The sequence below is a fragment of the Hirundo rustica genome, chromosome 22 (assembly GCF_015227805.2).
Source record: "Hirundo rustica isolate bHirRus1 chromosome 22, bHirRus1.pri.v3, whole genome shotgun sequence".
Lineage (NCBI taxonomy): Eukaryota > Metazoa > Chordata > Aves > Passeriformes > Hirundinidae > Hirundo > Hirundo rustica.
In genome coordinates this window covers 4,927,991-4,949,577 of record NC_053471.1, presented here as the reverse complement: position 1 = coordinate 4,949,577, position 21,587 = coordinate 4,927,991, and the positions used below count along the sequence as shown (strand labels likewise).

General features: G+C 43.2%; 1 protein-coding gene across 1 annotated transcript in view; it reads left to right on the top strand.

Annotated features, from left to right (window-relative positions):
* Window positions 1-21,587, top strand: part of PLCH2 (phospholipase C eta 2) — a 42,493-nt gene that overhangs the window by 12,363 nt on the left and 8,543 nt on the right. The window contains exons 2-20 of the mRNA XM_040084783.1: window positions 3,052-3,198; window positions 3,549-3,792; window positions 4,302-4,431; window positions 5,442-5,612; window positions 7,439-7,532; window positions 9,904-10,107; window positions 11,168-11,288; window positions 12,523-12,694; window positions 12,966-13,073; window positions 14,243-14,401; window positions 15,123-15,215; window positions 15,674-15,774; window positions 16,091-16,188; window positions 16,507-16,689; window positions 17,048-17,155; window positions 17,320-17,444; window positions 17,843-17,927; window positions 18,428-18,574; window positions 19,476-19,555. Coding sequence (XP_039940717.1) covers window positions 3,052-3,198; window positions 3,549-3,792; window positions 4,302-4,431; window positions 5,442-5,612; window positions 7,439-7,532; window positions 9,904-10,107; window positions 11,168-11,288; window positions 12,523-12,694; window positions 12,966-13,073; window positions 14,243-14,401; window positions 15,123-15,215; window positions 15,674-15,774; window positions 16,091-16,188; window positions 16,507-16,689; window positions 17,048-17,155; window positions 17,320-17,444; window positions 17,843-17,927; window positions 18,428-18,574; window positions 19,476-19,555 — 2,570 coding nt within the window. The remainder of the gene's footprint in view (window positions 1-3,051; window positions 3,199-3,548; window positions 3,793-4,301; window positions 4,432-5,441; window positions 5,613-7,438; window positions 7,533-9,903; window positions 10,108-11,167; window positions 11,289-12,522; window positions 12,695-12,965; window positions 13,074-14,242; window positions 14,402-15,122; window positions 15,216-15,673; window positions 15,775-16,090; window positions 16,189-16,506; window positions 16,690-17,047; window positions 17,156-17,319; window positions 17,445-17,842; window positions 17,928-18,427; window positions 18,575-19,475; window positions 19,556-21,587) is intronic.

The window sequence follows — 21,587 nt, the reverse complement described above, 5'->3', positions numbered from 1 at the left end:
CCCCCTCGTTTCAGGACAAATTATAGGGTCTATGGCTTGTGTAGTTTTGCTATTTATTGTTACTTTATACACTTTGTATAGTAAATATAAATGTTATTAAGAAGCATGAAAAATCACTGTGAGTCTTTTTGCTGCATCAGTCCAGTGTGGAACTGGGTGTTCCATGTTTCTATTCCCTGCTCTGCTCTGACAGAGCTCTGTGCTGCAGTACAAAGATCCATCTTCTCTCCATGATTTTTTTTGTCCAGATGCAAATCGAGGCAACTCATTAGATCAGAAGAGAGCTGAACATAAGCTGAATTCTGAAAAAAAAAAAAAAAAAAAGGAACTAATGAAGTGCAAAACAGAAAAGCTGTAATTCAGCCTTAATTGAAGATAGTTAAGAGCCATTTCTTCGAAAAACTGATTGATTGCAAGACTGGGGGATATTTATTTGAAGTATAGAAATGAACCCTTAAAGAAGAAATCTGAACAATGGCAAGGAGAAGCAGTTCTACTTCTCAGCAGTGTGCCCTTTTCACTTACATGCTGTGAAAGACTTCAGGAAAAAGCCATAGAATTTTCTGTTTGATATAAGTACCACTAGGATTCCTTTTTTTTTTTTTTCCTTCCAGTCTCTGTAGTGCTCTAAACCTTCAGTCCCACAGAGGAGGGGAAGTCTGAGAGTGCCACACGCAGGGACAGGTGTGGAGGTGTCCCTGCTCCATCTCCTGGCCCTTGCCTGGAGCCCCCAGCAAACACCTCTGCATTCCCTTTGGGAATTTCCTTCCCACTGCATTGCCAGGATCCAGAAAAGCTGCTGCTCTGGCACAGGAAGGAAGGGATTTCTTGTACCCTCCTTTCCCTGTGTCGCCAGCCCCAAAACGATGGTGACACTGAAATACTGGGGCTGGTCATCACCTGAGCTCAGTCCAGGTGAGCTGGAACTGCAGCAGGTGGCTGTGAGGTGCTCAGGGTGGCATTGAGTGTGAAATCCTACAACAAAATAAACAGCAGCATTGAAAAGGCAATCCAAGGGTGCTTATTAAAATTTTAGCAGCAGGGAACATATTCCTACTTCATGCAAAAGCAAAGTAAATGTCTGCTGCAGAAAGTGTAATTTTATTTTGGTGCTTCTTCATTATGTTCTGCTTTGTAACAGGTGTGATCTTTGATACTTTTCACATTCCTACTCTTCTCATTCCTTCCAATAAGATTATTTACTGCTCTAATTCCCAAAGAGGAAGCTAGAAATTTAATGTGATTCAAGTGTGTGTGATTAGTGTTCAGAGAAATTATTTTATTAGCAATTTTGACTGATTTTTTTTTCTCAAAAACCCTATAAACCTTGTGAAATTAAAATAAGTTCATGCTTCCCATAATTCTTATCTCAGTAAAGAGAAATTTGTATCTTCTTCTGAAGAAATATGTATCTGAGAAATATGTATCTTCTTCTGAATTGGAATGAAAGCAGATATTGAAAGTTTGAATGTCTGGAAGAGGGCTGGGCTGAGTTTGGATCTGATGTTGCAGTGGATTCCAGTGATGTTTCTGGCACAGCACTTGCCTTTATGGCTGATTACCTGCTGAATATTGATTTTCTCAAAAGGTATCTGTGACTGAAGCCAAGGGTCCAGCTTTAAGAAGTAAAATGTTACACGAGGGATTATCTTGCTCTCAATTCCACAACTTCTCTCCATGAATATTTAATTAACATGGACAATGAACCCTACAGAACTGTGCCTTTAAATTAAAATTTCCTTTTACTATATCAGTCTGCTTTCAAATTAATCTATTTTGCTGAACCTTTTCCAGAGTAAATTAATTGACTTTTTCTGAACATGAGCTCTAAGGCACAGGGACATCAAAGCTTTTTCCCATTTCTTTTTACTTACCTTGCTTTTGCCTGAGAGGTGGACTTGAATCACCCCAAAGAGCTGTGTGGGTGTTGATGCATTTTGGAACATGTGGAATCAGTGTTTTTTTCATTTGGACACTGTTTCATCTTTAATCTCAATGGCAGAAGATTGATAAAAGACACCTGACCTCAGAATCTCCTTGAATTTATTTCTAAAATAGAATGTGTATTGCATGTATTAATTTTCATTCTTCAATCCAGAATCTCAATAGTAATTTTCACTTCTCATCTCTAGGTCTGAAAAAAAAATGCTGAACATGATAATAGTTTTAATTTTACTTTAACAGATCAGGCAGAAAGTCAGAGGAAAATCAGGTCACAGGCTCTGCTCTGTCATCAGGGGAAATAAATGGGAGACTTGGCAGAAAATGTGAGTCTGCATTTATTCCTGGGACAGAGCCAGCCGCTCACAGCTGGATTGAAGTTGTTGAGCTTAGTCCTTGCAGCAGCTGGGATTCAGAACCAGGCCCCAACCTGGCTCCCAGGGGCTCCCAGTGCCAGAGCCCTGGTTTGGCAGCAGCCCCCCAGGAAAGGGCAGGAGCCCTGCCAAGGCAGAGCAGACCCTTGGAGGGAACTTCTCCCACACTCATGACTTCTAAGGCCACTGCCTGCAGTGTCTGGGATGCTGCCAAACCCACAGCAATGGAACAGGTGCTGAGACCCAGAGGCAAAGTGCAACACAGGTGAGAGGCCTCCAGCTAGGAAAATGTGGGTTTGGGGGATTTGGAGGATGAAAAATCCATGAGGTTCTTGCTAAGCAGATCTATAGGATCAGTGACTCAATCCATAGGAGCAGTGGGACCTCCCTGGCCAAGGATTTCAGTTTCCAGGTGAAATTTCATCCTGTGTCCAGCACAAGATTTACATGTTGTATGAGCTCAGATTTGAGATGGTCTTGAGTAAGGCGCATACCTTGTGCTTGTCCCAACATATGAACATTTCATATAAATTAATATGGGAATGAAAACTTTCACATTTACAGGTAAGCCCACAGTCACCGAGAATCTTTCTACCTTTTTCATCTTAATACCTGACCTCCCGTATCAGACTTGAACCGTTCACTTGGCAGCTGCTTGATGTGTTTCCTTCCCGTAAAGGCGATTCCAAAGGGAGCAAGGTCTGACTCACAGCTCTCTCTTCATTCCTCTCCTCAGTGGAAAGATGTATGAGCTCCATGCAAGCGGGCACCCAGATGATCAAACTCCGTGGTGGCTCCAAGGGGCTGGTCCGCTTCTACTACTTGGATGACCACAGGTCGTGCATTCGCTGGAGACCCTCTCGGAAGAATGAGAAAGCCAAAAGTGAGTGTCAGCCTTAGAACATTCCCTCTGACCCTCCTGGGACACTGTCCTCTTGTAAACAAATGAGAATGGAGGGTCTGGCTCAATGAGAGGTGTTGTGCTTGACTTTAAAGGGCAGGAAATGATTTTATGACGGGTAATTTATGAAGCTGAAGTTGCTGTGGTTGGTTGTGCAGGTTGCAGGGGTGGAATGTGCTGGAAATGAGTCGGAGGCAACCCCTGTGTGACCTGGGCCCTTGCAGTGTGAGGTTTGGGCTCTCCCTCTCCGGGATTTCTCTGCAGGGTGAATGCACCTGCCCAGCCTGCAGCATGCTCACAGCCGTTAATGAGCTGCACTTCTGTCACTGCAGTTTCCATCGACTCCATCCAGGAGGTGTGTGAGGGGAAGCAGTCAGAGATCTTCCAGCGCTACGCCGATGGCAGCTTCGACCCCAACTGCTGCTTCAGCATCTACTATGGGGACCACATGGAATCCCTGGACCTGGTGTCCTCCAGCGCCGAGGAAGCACGGACCTGGATCACAGGGCTGAAGTACCTGATGGCAGGGATCAGCGACGAGGACAGCCTCTCCAAACGCCAAAGGACCAGAGACCAATATCCTTCCTGTGCTGCCTGGGAGCTTCCCCAGCACTGGAGAGCTGTGGATAAACTCAGGATTCCTTACAGAATTTGCTTTGCTACAAGTAAGCACTAGGCTCAGAACTTCAAAGCAGTTCCCATTGTATTCCCTGTTTCCAGAGATAGAGTTCCTGTTTTGGGCAACATTTGGAGATGAGTGACTGCAGTGGACTGAAAAACACAGAGGTATATTCTTCAATCTCCCTCCCAGTGTAAAACCATCCATTAAATTTGGTGATGTAACACTGAGAATCCCTCAAAAGTTTTTCTTCTCTGTTGTCAAATAGGCGCAGAGCACATGTGGCATGTTGAGCACGGCAAGTCTAGAAGCTGTGACTGCACTAACATGACGAGAGTTAGATATTAGCTTGACCTTTCATTCCCTGTCTCATTTTTAGTGTTTCCTAATGTGAAAAAAATCATATATCCATGACCTTCAGTAATATCCTTCAATACTCCCTGCTGTTCCTTAACTCCTGTTCAATGTGGTTGAAGCAGACCTTTGATGAGGCAGATAAAAACGGGGACGGCAGTCTGAGTATTAGTGAAGTGCTCCAGCTCATGCACAAACTGAATGTCAACCTACCCCGACAGAAAGTCAAGCAAATGTTTAAGGTAAGAATTTTTTTTCCTGAAAAAGCAAGGCTTTAACACGAAGCCCAGTAGGAGAGATGGCAAATACTTCAGCAGCTGGTTTGTTTCCACTCTGCTGAGAGATACTACACAGTCCATTTGGTAAACTGGAAAGAGCTCCAGAAACACGTCACAGATAAATTGTTATGCACAGAAAAAGGCAGCACACCAGCTACCTTCTGGTGTTACATAACATGAAAACACACTGCACCAAGATTGCTCTTTTGCTATACCTTTTTGATCAGAAACTCCATCATGTTTCCTCCTCTGATCATGTTCTCTCTAACAAATTTTATCTAATAAAGTATCCAATATCCTATGATAGCTGGCACTAATAAAATATCCACCAAGCAAACTCCTGTATCTGTCAGATTTTTGCACTGCTAAGAGCTGTTTGTTTGACATTGCATTCTGCTGACCTTGGCCCAATTTAGTGAGCAACAATGGAGATGGCAGTTTTGTTATCACAAAGTCCCTGCAGGGACCAGCAAGCCTTTATGTGAAATCCCTGATGATTTTTTTTCTTTACTTGCAAAATTAGTATTCTTCCAGATCTTATTAATTTATGGCCATGGATTTAACAGATATCCTCTCAAATCCTGGATATAAAATTAATTTCAAGATGACTTGGGCTCCGATGATCTGAGGATGTGAGTGGGTAATTCTGCCAGACACATTCATGTTGTCGGAGGGTACCTTGTCTTTACTTGATTGCCATAGACAGAAGAAACCCTTCAGCAAGGCTCCCTGAGGAACAGCCAAAACCTTCAAAGTTGTTTTTTGGCTCCTGCACTGATGTGTCCATGGGAGAGGTTCAAAGCTGTGCAGAGGAATCCTGTGACAAGGCTGATACATCAGTCGGTTCTAGCAGCCACGTCAGGCAGCTTCAACCTGCATTTAATCCCAGTGCTTCCCTCTCATCCAGGGGTCTGTTTATTTAGAAGTGGTGCAGGCAGTTGTGTTCCTGACTGTCTCGTTGCTGTGTGCTGCAGGAGGCTGACACAGATGACAACCAGGGCACGCTGGACTTCGAGGAGTTCTGCGCCTTCTACAAGATGATGTCCACGCGGCGCGATCTGTACCTACTGATGCTCACCTACAGCAACCACAAGGACTACCTGGACACAGACGACCTCAAACGCTTCTTGGAGACTGAGCAGAAGGTAGGCCCAAGCCAGGAGCAGAGTTCCAGCTGCATGCCTTCCTGCTTGCCATTGGGAATGAATTCCCTTTTAAAAGGAGCGGGGACTTCAGTGCTGTGCATGTGAAAAACAGACAGATGTCTCTAGATTTTCATCTGTAGGCTGGCGGGACTGTTTCTTGAATCTTCTTGCTCTCAGTACCTTTATTTTTTCCTGTAGGTTCTTTTGGTGTGCCCCTAAATATAATCTCTAGGATTGCTTTCTTTATTCATGTGTTCCCCTTGAACAATCCCATCAGATTGTCTGTTCCCAGCATTCAGTACCTTGGAGCCATGCTGGTGTTCCTGGCTCTGCCCATGACCTAGTGCACAGCCCATGATGGAACTCTGAACTACTTTGTCACACTATCTCAGTGTGTGAACTGGAAGATTATCTTTCAAAGAGCAGTTGAGAGGATGATTAATGTTTAGGAGAGTTTTTGAAACACATTGTAGTGCCTAAGAAATTTTCTCTGAGTGGTTTAACTCCAGTGCTGCAGGAACAAATGCTTTGACTTATCTTCGCCCTTTTCCTCTGATGGTCTCCTCTGAAGCTGCATGCCTGTAAGTCACAAATGTCCATGAGTTTCAGTCATTGTGCATGAAAGGAATGAATAAAAAATCCACCTCTCTGGCAGTTAACTTCTTAGATAAGTGGGATGTGTTTCCATTTCATTGGTCAATTGATCTTCCAGATGCTGAGGGGAAAACGAACATTCACCACAGGATACAAATCAACTCAGCTAATTACTGACACAGCCAAATCCTGCCTGGGGGGCTTCTCTCCATTGCCAGCCTTTCTCATACAACATGGACAGGGAAAACATCTTTACTCCATTCCGAGAAAATCTGGTGTTCCAAAGCTTCATCTTTTGAACCCACTATCATAGATGTTCAAATCCAGAGTGAGAGGGTTTTGTCTTCTTCTTTTACTTTTATTTATTAGGTTTTAAATTATCCCCAGAAAAGGCATTGATCCTGTAGCAGATGTGCTGGTGGTTTCATTTTCCCTCAGGCAAAGATTGTGTGTTGCCAAATTGGTGGTCACTTTATTGCACTCTGATGACAAGGGCTGTGTTTTCATGCCGTGTTCAGCATCTAACAGAAAGCATTTGCTGGACAGCTCAGGACAGGGATATTAAATAATATCAGGATAATAGAGAATACATCAACAGTTAATAGGAGCATTAATTGTGTTAAAATTAAGTTACTAAAACATTGCATTATGTAAAAAAGTTACAACTCAATATTAATGGCTCTGGTTTCACAAATGACGACATTTACAGAGACATATTTCCCTTTGTACTCTTCTCTTTTTCAGTTGAGAATGCAAAGCAACCTTGAAGTTAGCAGATTTCCTAGGAACATTATGTCCCGATTCTCTGTTTCCCTGCTACAAACAGATTTTTCTGTCTGCTGCATAAAGATGAGCCATTTTCTTGCTTTATTTTAAAGTTAAAAAACCCTTTGATAATGCAAACTAATCCTCTAATCCTACAAGAGAAGAAATCCCATTGGTTTGTGACAGAGCTCGTTCTGTTTCGATGCTCTGTGGTGCCTAACAACAGATCTGACCTACAAAGCAGAACTCTGCCATCAGGCAGCTGCCAATAGCACAGAAACTTTTCACACAGCGCTCCCCTTCTGATCCGACCTGACACTGACTGGCAGGAGAGAGAATCCCACTGGGGAACTGGAAATCCTGAGTCCCACTATGGATAATCTGCCCAGTTGTTGGACTGGAGGCAGAGGAGAGAGTCACAGAAGCTGTGATTAATAGTTAACACTGCGTTTTTGCTGCTTTTACAGATGACAAATGTGACTAAAGAACATTGCCTGGAAATCATCAGCAAGTTTGAGCCATGCCCGGAGAACAAGAAGGAGGGAGCCCTGGGAATTGATGGTAAGCTGGCTGGTGCAGCTTTTGTGGGGAAAAGGGAACTGTCTCAATGCTCAGGAGAATATTGCTGCTGCTTGCAGAATATATAGCTGTAGAATTTTGTTATGCTGTATAGCGTATGTTTCCAGACTTTTTGCCTTTTTTTTTTTGATATCTACAATTTACTGAGGAACCTGAAGGGAAATCAGATCTCTTTGGAGGAGTTTTGAAAGGTACATATCACAATGAAGCAGCAGTTATTGAAAGTCAGCTGGAACTGGAGGTGTCTCTATTTGTGCTTTTGGAAAATACAGTTGAATTTAGTTGCATCATTCCTGCAGGTATTTTTGGAAATCATTTAGGTCTTAATATAAGAGGAGTGATGTGAGCCAGAGTAAATGTCTGAGTGGGATGATAGATGAAATTGGTCCTGCCTTCCTGACCTTTGCTGCTGAAGCCTTCTCTCTGAATATATCAATGCTGTACCATCAAGCTGGTAGCTGTTATTTTGGGGGCTGACTGTAAGTCCTTTCCCCTAAATAGTAAATCTTCAGGCAGATCTTACTGACTCCAAGAAGGGAGAACATTCCTCAGGAATTAGGCTCTGTGCAAAAGTTCTTGGACTTTTAGAAAATCAGTCTTGTCCATTTCTGTGGGTGTGTTGTCATCCTGAAAAGTGGCAGAACAGAAGTTGTTTGGCTTCCTGCAGGAAGAAGTGGGTAGTTTCTGGTACAGTGTGTAAGGTGGTTGCTTAGGATGGGTCAAGGTCTGTTCTACTTCCAGACTAAATTTTCAATTTATTTTAAAGCTTATGCTAATGCCAGTGAAGGAGCAGATGACATTCTTTTCATTTTCTGGTCTTTACAGGCAGTTGCAGCCACATAAATAATGAATAAGCTAGTTCATTATCTTGCCTTCCTCATACCTGCAAAAGTAAGAGCAGGCTTTTCAAACTATTGTAAGTTTCTATAGAGAAAAACAATAATAAAAAAAATTCTGTACAATTTCTTTGCCTCAGAATGGATGATAAAACATTAGAAACTTCATGGATTAGGGTAAGAGAGTGCCCAGCATGGTGACGTTCTGCTGGTGTCTGCTACAGAGCTCCTGCACAGATCGGGGGGAAGCAGAAGGTGAGGTCCTTTGAGACAATTGGAAAAATCTTGGTGACCTTAACCCCTCCAGTAACTTGCTGGAAGTGCCGCAGAACGGAACAATTAGAGTTTAATTAATGCAGGATATTTCTGGTAACATCCAAACAGAGGTGACTGAGGAGCTGACGGGCACACTGCTGGGCTGGAGCTGACAAAGGAGGAAGAGCTGCTTAAAAATGATCAATCTGTGCCTGCATGTACATCATGTATAAACATGTGCACACACACACACACACACACACACACACACACACACACACACACACACACGAGTTATTCCTCTCTTGTCTTTGAGTGGAGTTGAGACTTGAGATGTCTCCTGTCTCCCAGAAAACAAGCCCAGTGCTGCCCTGGAGACGGGAATGAAGCTGCCATGGAAGCTGAAGCTGCCTGGTCATTCCTCGAATTGGTAGAGCCCGGACAGGAGCATCCTGCCCACACTTGGCTACACTTCAATAATAGTGAAATAACAATACAGGTTCTTTGTCCTTTCATATTCATTCATTGTGCCCTCGGCTGTGCTGGCTTTTGTCACCTTGCGCTGGCCTGTGACAATGGGCTCATACAAAGAAACCTTTACCTCTGTCTGCTGATCGGAGTGGCACCGTGCCAGGGCACCTTCCCTGAGTGTGACCGCTGCGGTCCTGTGGGACACGCTGCTGACAGGACCTTCGCTCATTCCTGCTCCTTCCTGCAGGACTGATAAATCCAATTAGCGTGAACTCGCTACAACCATCATGACATCACATTTTAACAAGAGCTTCAAGCAAACAATGGTGTTGTTGCAGCAGCTGCCCGCCCGGCGCTGGCTGGAATTAATCTGGCAGCAGCTGATTGGTTTGCAGGGAGAACTGATTACCTGCCACGAGTGGTTGGCCGTGTTTGCTGACACACTCTGTGCTCTGTCCATTTTCCACAGTGGCTGCTCTGCCTTGGTTCATCTTTTGTTTTCACCCTGGCTCTGTCACTGATTTGCTCATTGATCATGGTACGTGATCCAAGAGACTTCAATATTCAGCTGGGCTGAGTCGAATTCCCTGGCACTGTGTCCCAGTGTATTGTTCAAAAGGATTTTTGGCTGTTATTTGTGTTTATCAGCTCTTCTCCTTTAATAAAACTTTCATCAACACAAAATGTATAACCTAGAAGGACCTTCATATTTTATCTTTAGGCTGGTTTTAGGAAGGTTATGACAACAAAAAGGATGAAACTGCATTATTTATAGTGTTGTTTGTTGTCAGGTTTCACCAATTACATGCGGAGTCCATCGGGGGACATCTTCAACCCAGAACATTACCATGTGAACCAGGACATGAGCTACCCTCTGAGTCACTATTTCATTACCTCTTCACACAACACCTACCTCATGGGAGATCAGCTGATGTCCCAGTCCAGGGTGGACATGTATGCATGGGTGCTACAGTCTGGCTGTCGCTGCGTGGAAGGTAAAGAGCAAAAACGAGCTGTCAGTGGGCTCTGTGGTCTTGTTTCTCCTCTCTGAAGGAAGATTTGTGGCTTCTGCAGAAGACATGGTAACTGGGGAGAGGAAAATGCCTGGGAAAATGGTGTCTTCCTTTCATAAAGAACAAAAAAATAATGTGATAGAATGGACAAATTTCCTTGAGCGTGGAAATAAGACAGACATTTGAGGAGTTGTGTTGGTAGCGAGGAAAAAAATGGTAAAACTCCTGTTGTAGAGAGGAGGCTGATGCTGGGCAGGATGCAGTGGTGCTTGTCCTGCCTAGCCAAGTGTGTGACAACCAGACTGGCAAATACGGAGGAGTTCCTGCCACACCTAAGAGGAAGGTGGATATTTCTGCTCAGGGAAGTATTCTGTGAAACGGTGACAGTCTCTGCAGTGACCAGGAAGCCTTTCTGTGCAATCCCTTCTGATGCTTGTGCTGCCTTTCTGAGACATTGCCTGTTTCATAATCATCTTTAATGTTCTGACCATCAAAGTGTTTTCAGTTTTTCAGAAGGCAAATATGGTTTGCTCAGGTTGGATGGTGGATGTGCCATTGGGTGCTTCAGAGGAGTAAAACATTTCATGGAAATATGATAAACAAGTATAAAGTCTGGCAAAATCCTGAGTGGGCTAGGGATGATGAGGTGTTGGCTTGGCCTGTGGTGTGAGCAGCTTGGCTGAGAGTCTCTGCTTTCCTTCTCAGGTTCAACAGGAGCACAATGAAAGCAGTGCTCTGCTCTGACATCCCTCTCCGTGTCAGAAACCCCTCAGCACTCGTTAAAAGGGTTTCTTTGCTTGGGGCTTTCTCAAACGCTGGGAACAGTCACCTGGCCCCAGCACGAGGTCAAAGCCAGGAAGTTCCTTCAGGAGGGATGTTCAGCACAGTGGGGAGGGAGATGCAGGGTGGGAATGAACCTGTGCCCTGCTTTGGGAACACAGCTGGCTGGGCTGCTGAAGGGAATTTCAGGGTTTTACGGTCTCCCACAGATGGTGGCCCAGGTGTTCCTGCTCTGATGGGTGTCATTGTTTCTGTCCCACAGTTGACTGCTGGGATGGGCCAGACGGGGAACCAATTGTCCACCACGGATACACCTTGACTTCCAAAATCCTCTTCAAAGATGTGATTGAAACGATCAACAAATATGCCTTTATCAAGAATGAGTATGTATCCAGCCTGCAAACCTTTGAGTCTCAGGGCTATGAATAGGAGTGTTCCCTGGCATCCTTGTGCAGGGAGTGAAGATCTGACCGGTTCCAGAATTCCAGATGGAATTTGGAGTTATTTTCTGGGGGGAAATCCTTCAGATCCCTCAGAAAGAAACACCAAGGCAAAGCTGAGTGGGGATATTTTGTACAGAGGTGTGGAGCTGTCTTTATTGAGCTTGTACAACACCCGAGGAACCGGTTTTTAGTGAAAGGCTGGCAGTTGAACCACTTTGTCTCTCTGGATGAGCACTCTGGTGCTGCCAAGGCTGCACCTGGGTGCTCCAGGGATAGGAAACAAGTCAGGGAATAAAGAATCCAAAGAGACAGAAGCCCAGTTTTGGACAAAGCAGAGTGTTCATCAGAAGGAGGTTATTTTCCCTACAGGTACATTGCTCAGAAGATCAGTATTATTCATGGGAAGTTTCATATGGCAGTTACTGTCCTCCTCCTCCACACACAGTCAAAATGTGTGTGCCAACCTTTGTTTCTTTTTAACTAAGAATTACTTTATCACTGTAAAAATTTTCCAGTAGCTCCCCCAAAGCAGCCCATCTGCCTTTACAAATAGGGTTAACTTGCACTAAATTTCCAGGCCAGGTAAACTTCTTGTGAGCCTGAGATTTTTTGCAGTTTGCCTGAAGTCATGGTAAACAAATCAAAGGAAATGCTTCTGAAATTTTAAATCGGTTTTTTAAACCTTTGCAAAAAAGGACCACATCATCAGCTGGGAAAGTTTGGTCCTGGCTTGGCTGAAAGCCTTATTTTCCTGATGAGGACCTAATGAAGGCCAGATGTCAAGATAGAAATAATTGATTTTTAACTAATGAATCCCTGATAGTTCAGTCCTGCAAAAATCCTTTATAGACTGGCTGCTGTGCTGATCTTTAAAAAGCATCATCTCTAAAGAGAAATCCATTTTCAGAGTGGTTTTACATGGCACTGGAGTAGGTGTTCCACAAGCCTCATCTTCAACCAACAAGGCATTGTTGTTCCTCAGCCTTGGCCTGGATAATCAACAATAAATGAGAACAGTAAAATTAAAACTAGAAACAACATTGCTGTCTTTGTAGAAGAGGCTTTGTCTGCAGGCTTATCTGCATGACACTGCTCTGTTGTTGGTGGGAAAAGTAAAAAGCTGTATCTGGCTGTAAAAGCCAGATTTGCAGCTGACACTTGCTTGTCTCTGCAGGTACCCTGTGATCCTGTCCATTGAGAACCACTGCAGCATCGTGCAGCAGAAGAAGATGGCTCAGTACCTTACAGAAATCCTGGGAGACAAACTGGATCTGTCCTCTGTGCACAACGATGACTCCACAAAGCTCCCTTCACCAGCAAGTCTTAAAGGGAAGATCCTGGTTAAGGTACGCTGCTTCACGTGTCCTTTCCCTCCTCTTGTTTGTGATGGTGGTGATGATTTCTGCCTGGTTATCACTGTACCCTAGCTTAAATCATTTCACAAAAAGCAGACCTTAGGAAACTGCTATTTAAGGTTCAGAGCAAATGTCTTCTCAGTCAACAAGAACCTGGAAATGACATGCTTTGAATAATTTTGGGGTTTTTTTTGGAATAGAAATATTTTAGAGAATCAAGAGATGCATGCTCCCTTGCCTCTGTAATGAATTTATCTTCTAGGGCAAGAAACTTCCAGCCAACATCAGCGATGATGCAGAGGAAGGAGAAGTTTCTGATGAGGACAGTGCTGATGAGATCGATGATGACTGTAAACTAATGAATGGAGATGTAAGTGAAGTGCCCATTTGAATGTAAATGTGTGTCAAGGCTTCCCATCCCAGTGAGAGGAAACCTTGTAGGAGTTTTTCTGGATTGTGGGTGTGGTCTGATCTTTGTGATTCATCACGAGTGGTTCGGGTTCTAAACCTTCATGGGGGCAGATTGACAACAGTGCATGGGAGGCAGCACCTGTTTTAGGGGTTACATTTCAAATTTAGAATTTTAAAGGGTAATATGTCATGATTCTTCAGTGTATCACAGTGTGCTTCCCCTAAAATGCAAGAAAAAGAAAATATTCTACTTAGGTGAAATTGTGGTCATTTTTTACAGAGTGTCACTTCGCTGAATGCTGGGCTTGGCTGATTTTTACTGTAAGGAAAATCTCTGCTGGCTTCAATCTGAAAATCCCTTATTTCTTCAACCTTTTTAAAAGTTCTATTTTTTGTCACTTTAATCTTCTGGCAAGTTCCACTGCGCCTTGCAGAAACAATACAAAACACAGCAAAACCATTTAATGACATAAACCAGATTGCCTTGGAGCATTCTCAGTCCTCTCTCCCTCAGGCTATTTCCTCATTTTGTATTATGGATCTGATCCTTTTCATCTAAAAGAGAAAGTTCTTTTTGAATAAGACTACCAAAGGAGAAAAATAATTTCTTTGCTGTTTGGAAGTTATTACATGTTAGCATATCACTTTTCAATATTTTACAGCACTATCTTTGTTACTAACAGTTCACTTTGCTGAGGTGTACTGATGCTTTAAATCTGAGATTTGCTACACCTGGATTGTTTTCCAAAATGAATTTTTGAAGAGTTCAGAAAAATCAGAGCTTGTTTCATGACAAGCGTAACTGGGAATTCTTGAGGCCCATAGAGAGAACACAATCTGTCACCCCTTAGAAGGCATGAGTGGAAGAGAAAACTCTTGATTTTTAATTTTAGTTTTATTTCCCCACTTCCCTACATGGGCCATGATGCACACAGAGCAGGGAATGGGAATTCTCTTGCATTTTGCCTTTGATCTGCTGAAAAGAAGATTCTAAAGCATCTCCCATCCATTCCACCCAACAGATCTTGCACCTATTGTGCCTGCAGGGTTGGCCTGGCCATGGGATGGGACTCACATGATGCTGTTTTCATCACTGCCCTCTTTAATGATTTAATGTTTTGTTTGCAGGCATCTGCTAACAGGAAAAGAGTGGAGAATATAGCAAAGAAAAAGCTTGACTCACTGATAAAAGAATCCAAAATCCGTGACTGTGAGGATCCAAACAATTTTACAGTTTCCACGCTACCGTCCACAGGAAAGGCTGGGCTGAAGTCTGATAGTAAAAAGGTGAATTGAGGTTTAATTGTACTTGTGTTTCATTGGTTTACTAAAAATATATTATTGACTTCAGCTTCATAGCTGAATTCATGCAACAAATGATGGTGCCAGGTGAACACCACTGTCAGATACACAAAATATTTATCTTGCTCATACAGCAATTGGAGCATGAAATGTACTCTGAAATGACTTTTCAACAGAAAGAATTTGATTTTCCGTTATAAAAACTGCTTATGAAGGTTGGGCTCTTTTGCTCCTCAGTTCTCTATGTTCCATGTATTTTCAATATATTTTAATTTTCTATTAACTCTAATTTATAAAAAGTACTCAGCCCACATACTGCACTTCATGAAGTTGAGACGTTTTCATTTTAGACTTTGTAATAAGCCACAAAAAGTTTGGGAAGATTGCTCCAGACAAAAGAAAAACAGTGGAGATCTGCCAATAATAAGCAAGTGTAATAACCAGGGATTAAAACTAAACCAGGGACGAGAACTAAAAATCAGCTTCCCAAAACATTCTTGGGGTGAGTTTTGGATGTACTTTAAACCCGGCGCTTTACAGGACGTAGCAGAGAGCTCTTGTGAGAGCCACTACAAGGCCAAGGCTTGACAAACCCTTGAGCAGAGGTGTTACCCAGAACAGCCAGTGCTAAACCCCTCCTGTTTGTGCTGGTATCCAGAGACTGAGCTCCGTTTGAGCTCCTGTGTTCTCTCTTTGGTTGCTTCAGAGTAAACTTGAGGATGACGCAGAATCCGGGGAAGATTTCAGCGCCAGCAAAAGGCACAGCCGGTCACTCATGGGCAGCTTTTCCAAACGCAAGGTGAGCCCCTGGCAAGGTGAGGTCTGCGCCAGATCTCGGATTCGCGGAGGGTTTTTTATTTTTGCAGAGGAATTTCGTAACTGCAACATCTGCAGCACCTCGCTCTGAGGCTGCTCACTGAACAGACAGGCTGGGGAGCTGCTTATCATTGTGCATAACAACACAGATTCAATTTACATGAAGCTCTGAGGGCGTCCAAGATCTAACTGAGAACCACAAAAATTAAATTAACACCTTTTATCTGAGGATTTGTGCTTCCTTTATAACAAGGCTCAGACCTTGGGCTGAGTTTTCCCCATGTGCAAATTTTGCTGCAGAGCTGTGTGTTACGAAAGCTGTCATTTTCCATTTTCTCTAAGTAACACAGTCATTGGCATAACAAAGCAGAATTGTAGCCAGCTGCTCAAACTTTTGATCACACAGTTATGACATTATGGTTTTATTTCCTTCTGGCACAGAAAAAAGGAAGCAAATTGAAAAAGGCATCAAGTCTGGAAGAGGGTGAAGACGATTCGGATTCTCAGGGGAATTTAGCCAGGAGCTCTGTACACTACAGCAGGTTTGTTAACAAGTGATTGGACAGTTTTGTTGCTAAAATATGCCTGCATAAATGCACCCATTAAATAAGTTTGCTTCTGGTCTGGATGCCAGTTCGTTGGTGGCTGTAGGAATGTAGAGGGGAGACCCAATGTCTGCCACGAAATCACCAGAATGATCTCTTGCTGCTTTCAGACTAACCAGCAAACCACAGTGGACTTTTTATGCATTTTGGGCTCTTACTGTCTCATATATTTCTTTACCCTGATTTGTTTTTAAATATGAAAGATACATTTACCCCTTAATTTGTGAGAAGTTAATTTCTTTTGTCTTTCTAGGGTAAACCGACAGAAGAAGACAATGAAGCTGTCCAGGGCCCTGTCTGACCTGGTGAAATACACGAAGTCTGTAGGCATCCATGATGTTGAAACTGAAAGTAAGTTGAACTAAAACTTTGGTGAAGATAATTGCTACACAAAGAAATGGAAAGGTTTATCTCCTCACATATCTTTTCATTAAAAGAAGCCCTCTTAATGAAGATTCAGGTCATCATCATATTCAGCTTCATTTTCCCAACCATAACCGCTCCAACAAGCACAGCATCTGCTGTAATTTAGGGAAAACCCTTCCCTCTGAGTGGCATGCACTGAAATGATGCTTGATAGCTAAAAGGGACTAGTGCAATGTACTTCTGAAAGCTTTATCTAGATAATAAATAAATGAATAAGGAGATTAGCTCTAATCTCCTCCACAGTCTCTTCCAGCTGGCAGGTTTCATCTTTCAGTGAAACCAAAGCCCACCAGATCCTGCAGCAGAAGCCAGCACAGTACCTACGTTTCAACCAGCACCAGTTGTCCCGCATCTACCCCTCCTCCTACCGAGTGGACTCCAGCAACTACAACCCCCAGCCTTTCTGGAATGCTGGCTGCCAACTTGGTGAGCAGAAAGGAAACATTTATTTTTTCGTTCTATTTTGGGAGGGATGTTTTAATAGGAGCATTGGAATCACCCCTTAGGACACTCTGAGCCCTCTGCTTGTCCAGCTTTGCTGACCATTGGGTCCGCTTTGTCACTGGCCCTGGATTAGTTACCTTGAACATGTGTCTTACATGCAAGCAGTTGTCTGGTAAATGGAAATAAAAGAACTTCTCAAATGCATGAGGGCTTGAGAGTTCAGCTCTTCTGGAGAGCGTCTCTCCCTGAAGCTGCAATATAAGAGAATAATTTTCCATAAGATATCTGATTTTTTGCATCTCAGAAGTCAAATTTGAATCCGGTTTCTTTTCTTCAATAGTTGCACTAAACTACCAGTCAGAGGGGAGAATGCTGCAACTGAACCGGGCCAAATTTAGTGCCAATGGGAACTGTGGCTATGTCCTCAAACCAAACTGCATGTGTCAAGGTAAGGAAAACCAGTGCATCACTGGCTACTGACAGGATTGAGTGTGGGGTCTTGTTACAGTTTGTTTAAAGTGCATTTCTGACACCAGCAGCAAATGAGCCAGAAGGTATCTGTAATTAAAATCACTTTGCACTTTCACATTATGGGACTCTTCATTCTTTCAGGTGTCTTCAATCCAAATTCTGAAGATCCACTGCCTGGTCAATTGAAGAAACAGCTGGTTCTACGAATTATCAGTGGTCAACAACTTCCCAAACCACGTGATTCCATGCTGGGAGACAGAGGAGAGGTAAGGGTCAGCTGGTGATTGCTATTTTGTGATGCAGGAGGTTTATTTTCAGACTGGCTGGGTTAAGGATGAGGATTTCACATCCTGCTGTTACTTGTCAGGAGACACAGAACTTGAATAAATTAGGTCAGGAGCATCCTACAGCTTCAGGTAGTTTTCTTCACCTTTAAGCATCACAGCAGTTGTTGGATGGTTTTCCTCCAATTGCCAACACAGTGCTTCCAGGAGAAATGAAAAAAAGGGAGAGAGATCTTATCATTTAATAATCCACTCCATATGGCTCAGGACCAATAATTACCCAGACATTCATGTACAGTGCCCACAGTGTAAAAGCCATTTGCCTGGGTTTCACCTTTGTTGCTCTTTCATTTCAATATTCCTTGCTTTTTATTTTTCAGATCATAGATCCATTTGTTGAAGTAGAAGTTATAGGCTTACCTGTTGACTGCTTCAAAGAACAAACCAGAGTAGTTGATGATAATGGTAAGATTATCTGGGATTTAGGTTTTCTATGGCTGAAACATCCTCTTTCAGGCAAATTTTTTTCATAAGAATAGGAGTAGATAAGATTTGGCGCCTATTATGACAAAGCACTGAAAACTGGATTTCAGTATTTTTTATGTTAATTAAACTTGGATTTTGACTTGTTTGACTGAATTGGTATAAATATGCTGAAGGTCTTGGTGTGAAACAAGACATTAATTTTCTCACTATGTGTTAGAGAAGGATATTTTGAGCTTGCTGTAATCAAAAGGCAGGTTGGCCAAACCCCTGCTGGAAGCAGGGCCAAATTTAGGTAAGACCCAACTCTGTTCCTTGCAAATCCTTGTGCTGCTCCTTGTGGGAGTACTGAATTTTCCGAGATCAGCGATCAATCTGTCAGGAAAAGCAGAACGCCACTTCAGCAGAGGCATTCCTTGTGTGGGCAGACTTCTTGTTTCTCATGAATGAGCTACCTCAAGGCTGATTCCCCCCTTTGCAAGGTTTTAACCCCATGTGGGAGGAGACGTTGGTGTTCACAGTCCACATGCCAGAGATCGCCCTGATCCGGTTCCTCGTGTGGGACCACGACCCCATCGGGAGGGATTTCATCGGCCAGAGGACAATAGCCTTCAGCAGTATGATGCCAGGTAAGAGAAAGGGGACGTCCCAAATCACTGGGATGGGATTTTTCCTGTGAAAAATGAAAATCAGTGTATCTGCTGCAGAAATTTCTAGTTAGAACAAGAGACTGGAGTTTGGGCCCTGAGTTCTCTGCCTTAGTTACTGACTGACACAGTGATGAGGAGTAAATCAATGAACTCTAGACTTTCAGGACTAGATTCTGAAAACATGGGTAAGACTGTTAAGGGGAGTGGGTAGATACTGTGGGCTTGGCAGGCTGCTCTGCAGGATCTTTACTCCTTCATGCTTTTTCCTCTCTTTCTTCACACTAGATTTTAAAAAAACTCAGGAGTTTTCCTTGGATTTATGAGTATGAGTAGTAGTTTAACACAGAACAGAAAGTTACTGATTCTAATGGTGGGATCCAGGTTATTAGATGTCATTTTCTGACAGTTCCTGTTTTTTCTGTTTTCAGTTCAGTCTTCTTTCACATTAATCCTTCTTGTCTGGGTATTTTTCTTTCCTTTCGAAGTAAAGAAAAAAGTTCATGTTTAATATTTAAAAAAATCCAGTCTCAGTATACTGACCTTGGATGAAAGATTTGTAATTTTAATAGTGGACTGAAAGTCCAGAGGAGAGAATGTGGTCAAGTTTAAATCATGGATTGACAGCAGCAATAATGGACCCTGGATGAAACAAGACATGGCTGTTTTGTGAAATCATGACAAAAAATGGGGTGAAGTTTGCCAGTGGTGTGGCTCAGCTACCTGAGTGTGGCAAGGTGATGCTCGAGCCTGGATCCTCTCTGTGAGGAGGAGCTGGGAAAATCCTGCTTGATCTCTTTTGCTGCTCACAAGAGGAAAGTCTCCAGCTGCTCCTCCTGTGACCTGTCCCAACCCTGAGCCAGCTCTGCTCCCTCTGTTTCAGGTTACAGACACGTGTACCTGGAGGGCATAGAAGAGGCTTCCATCTTTGTGCATGTGGCTATAAATGACATCTGTGGTAAGGTGAGTGTCCCTGTGGTGCGCAGCATCCCCACAGGAGCTGCCAGGACCTTGTATCACACTGGGGAAACTCAGGGGATGAAGGTCCAGGCTGACATTTTTGTTCACTTAGAGGAGAATTTAGCTCTATGCTTGTCACCGTAGCCTGAGATCTTTCTGAATGTCCATGGAGATATAGGCAAATTATAGGGAAAGTTATAAAAGAGATTCTTGGAGTGCCTTTTTGAGGAAACCATAGGGGAAGGTCATGTCATTGCAGCACACATATTTATATAAATAATGTGATTGTGTCCAGTCCTGTGAGTGATTGTGTCCAGTCCTGTGAGTGCACCTTGCTGAGCCAAACGTTACACACCTAAACCCTGAGCACTTGTTCCCTGCAAAGCTGATGCTATAAAGGCTCTGCCTGATGTTTTGGCATTTTAAATTTAATTAAATCCTTCAAGCTTATTTGCTTTGCATTTTTTTTTTGCCATAATGACTCTTAAAATGCAGAGGAAAGGCGATGCTAGTCATAGCTGGACGTATTTACACCCCTTGTCTGTTATTAAGGGTGTGTTTGCTTCACATGCAGGAAATAAACAACTCTCAGGGCCTCACATCTCAATTTCCACGAAAATAAAGCCCTCATTTCAGACTTTTCCTGGGCCAGATTAAAACGAGACAGCTCCTGTGCTCTGAGTGCAGGGCTCTGTGCTGGTACTGTCAATGAAATTCAGGTACCAAGCCCCTTGAGGATCTTGGTTTGTCCCGCAGCAGCGAGGCGCAGTATCTGCATGGCAGCAGCAGGAGGAGGCATCCAACGGGCTGGGGATGCCCAGCTCCTCCTCGAAAGGGCAATTCGAGCTCTTCCCGAACAGGAAAACAGCTTTTTTTTTTTTTTTAACTGCTACGCTTTAATCACTGCTTAATTATGTAACTCCATCAGCTTCCAAGCCGCTGCCCTCGCCAGCAGCGTTTAATGGAAGGGACAACGTTCATCCTCTGGGAATGTTTGAAATATTTTCAATTCAAGCCTCCTTTGCCAAATCCTCTCTCTGTTCAGCCTCCATTTCCTAGCCTTTCATAATTATTTGCTCTTACTAATTTCTTCTCGAGTGACTGGGCAACCTGTCCATTTCAGCTTTGGCAGTTCTTTCTGGGACATAGATTTTCTTGGTGTTCCCTGATTGTTTCTTATTGTCACCGCAGTCTCTCTGGGTTTGATGGTGTTAAGAAGTGATTCTGTGCACTGACAAAATATAAGGATTTGGAAGGAAAGCCTGTGTGGGTTGTTTTGTTTTGGTTTTTTAATTTATAATTTTAATAAAAACTACTGAATATGTGGAACAAATATTACACGTCCCTTTCCTGTTTGGTCTGTGTGAATCGCTTTTTACTTTGATTTTCGGTTAACAGAGTGCTGTCCCAATTAGAATTTTTTCTTTTCCCCTCTCTTAATTATGAGCAGAAAAATCACCCCAGTTATCAGCCTGGTTTTACCTATTTATTAATCCAGAGATTCTAATGCAAACATTTGCATTTTGGGACTTTTTTATAAATGGAGATATTCCACCTGCTCAGTAGCTTGGTATTACTAAAACAGCCTTAGATTACTCTTGTTTTTTTCACCTTAACTTGTGTGTGAAATCTCTTTCAGATTGCTCTGTTTCCTGGAAAGGCTTTTCTTTGTTTCTGTGTCTTCTGTGGTCTGCTCATGTAGTGCAGAATTTCTCGTGGTTTTTCTAGATGTGCCTATCTCTGAGATCCTCCCTCACTGTTACTCTGCCTTTACTCTGTCTGTTTGTGATTTCAGTGGGCTTCTCTATGTCAAAAAAGTCTCCTTTTAGAAGCAGAGCGTTTTTAGACGCCTTTGAAGGTACCCCTCCTGCCTCAGGGAGGTGCAGACACCACCACACACCTGCATGCCTTGGGCTGGTGGCTTCATAGCATCAACGTTTCCTCGTTAGCATTTTCGAGCTCTCCAACTCATGGGACATGAATTGTGACGTTTGACTGGGTCACTCCTGCGGGGTCATGGACACCCAGAGAGCCC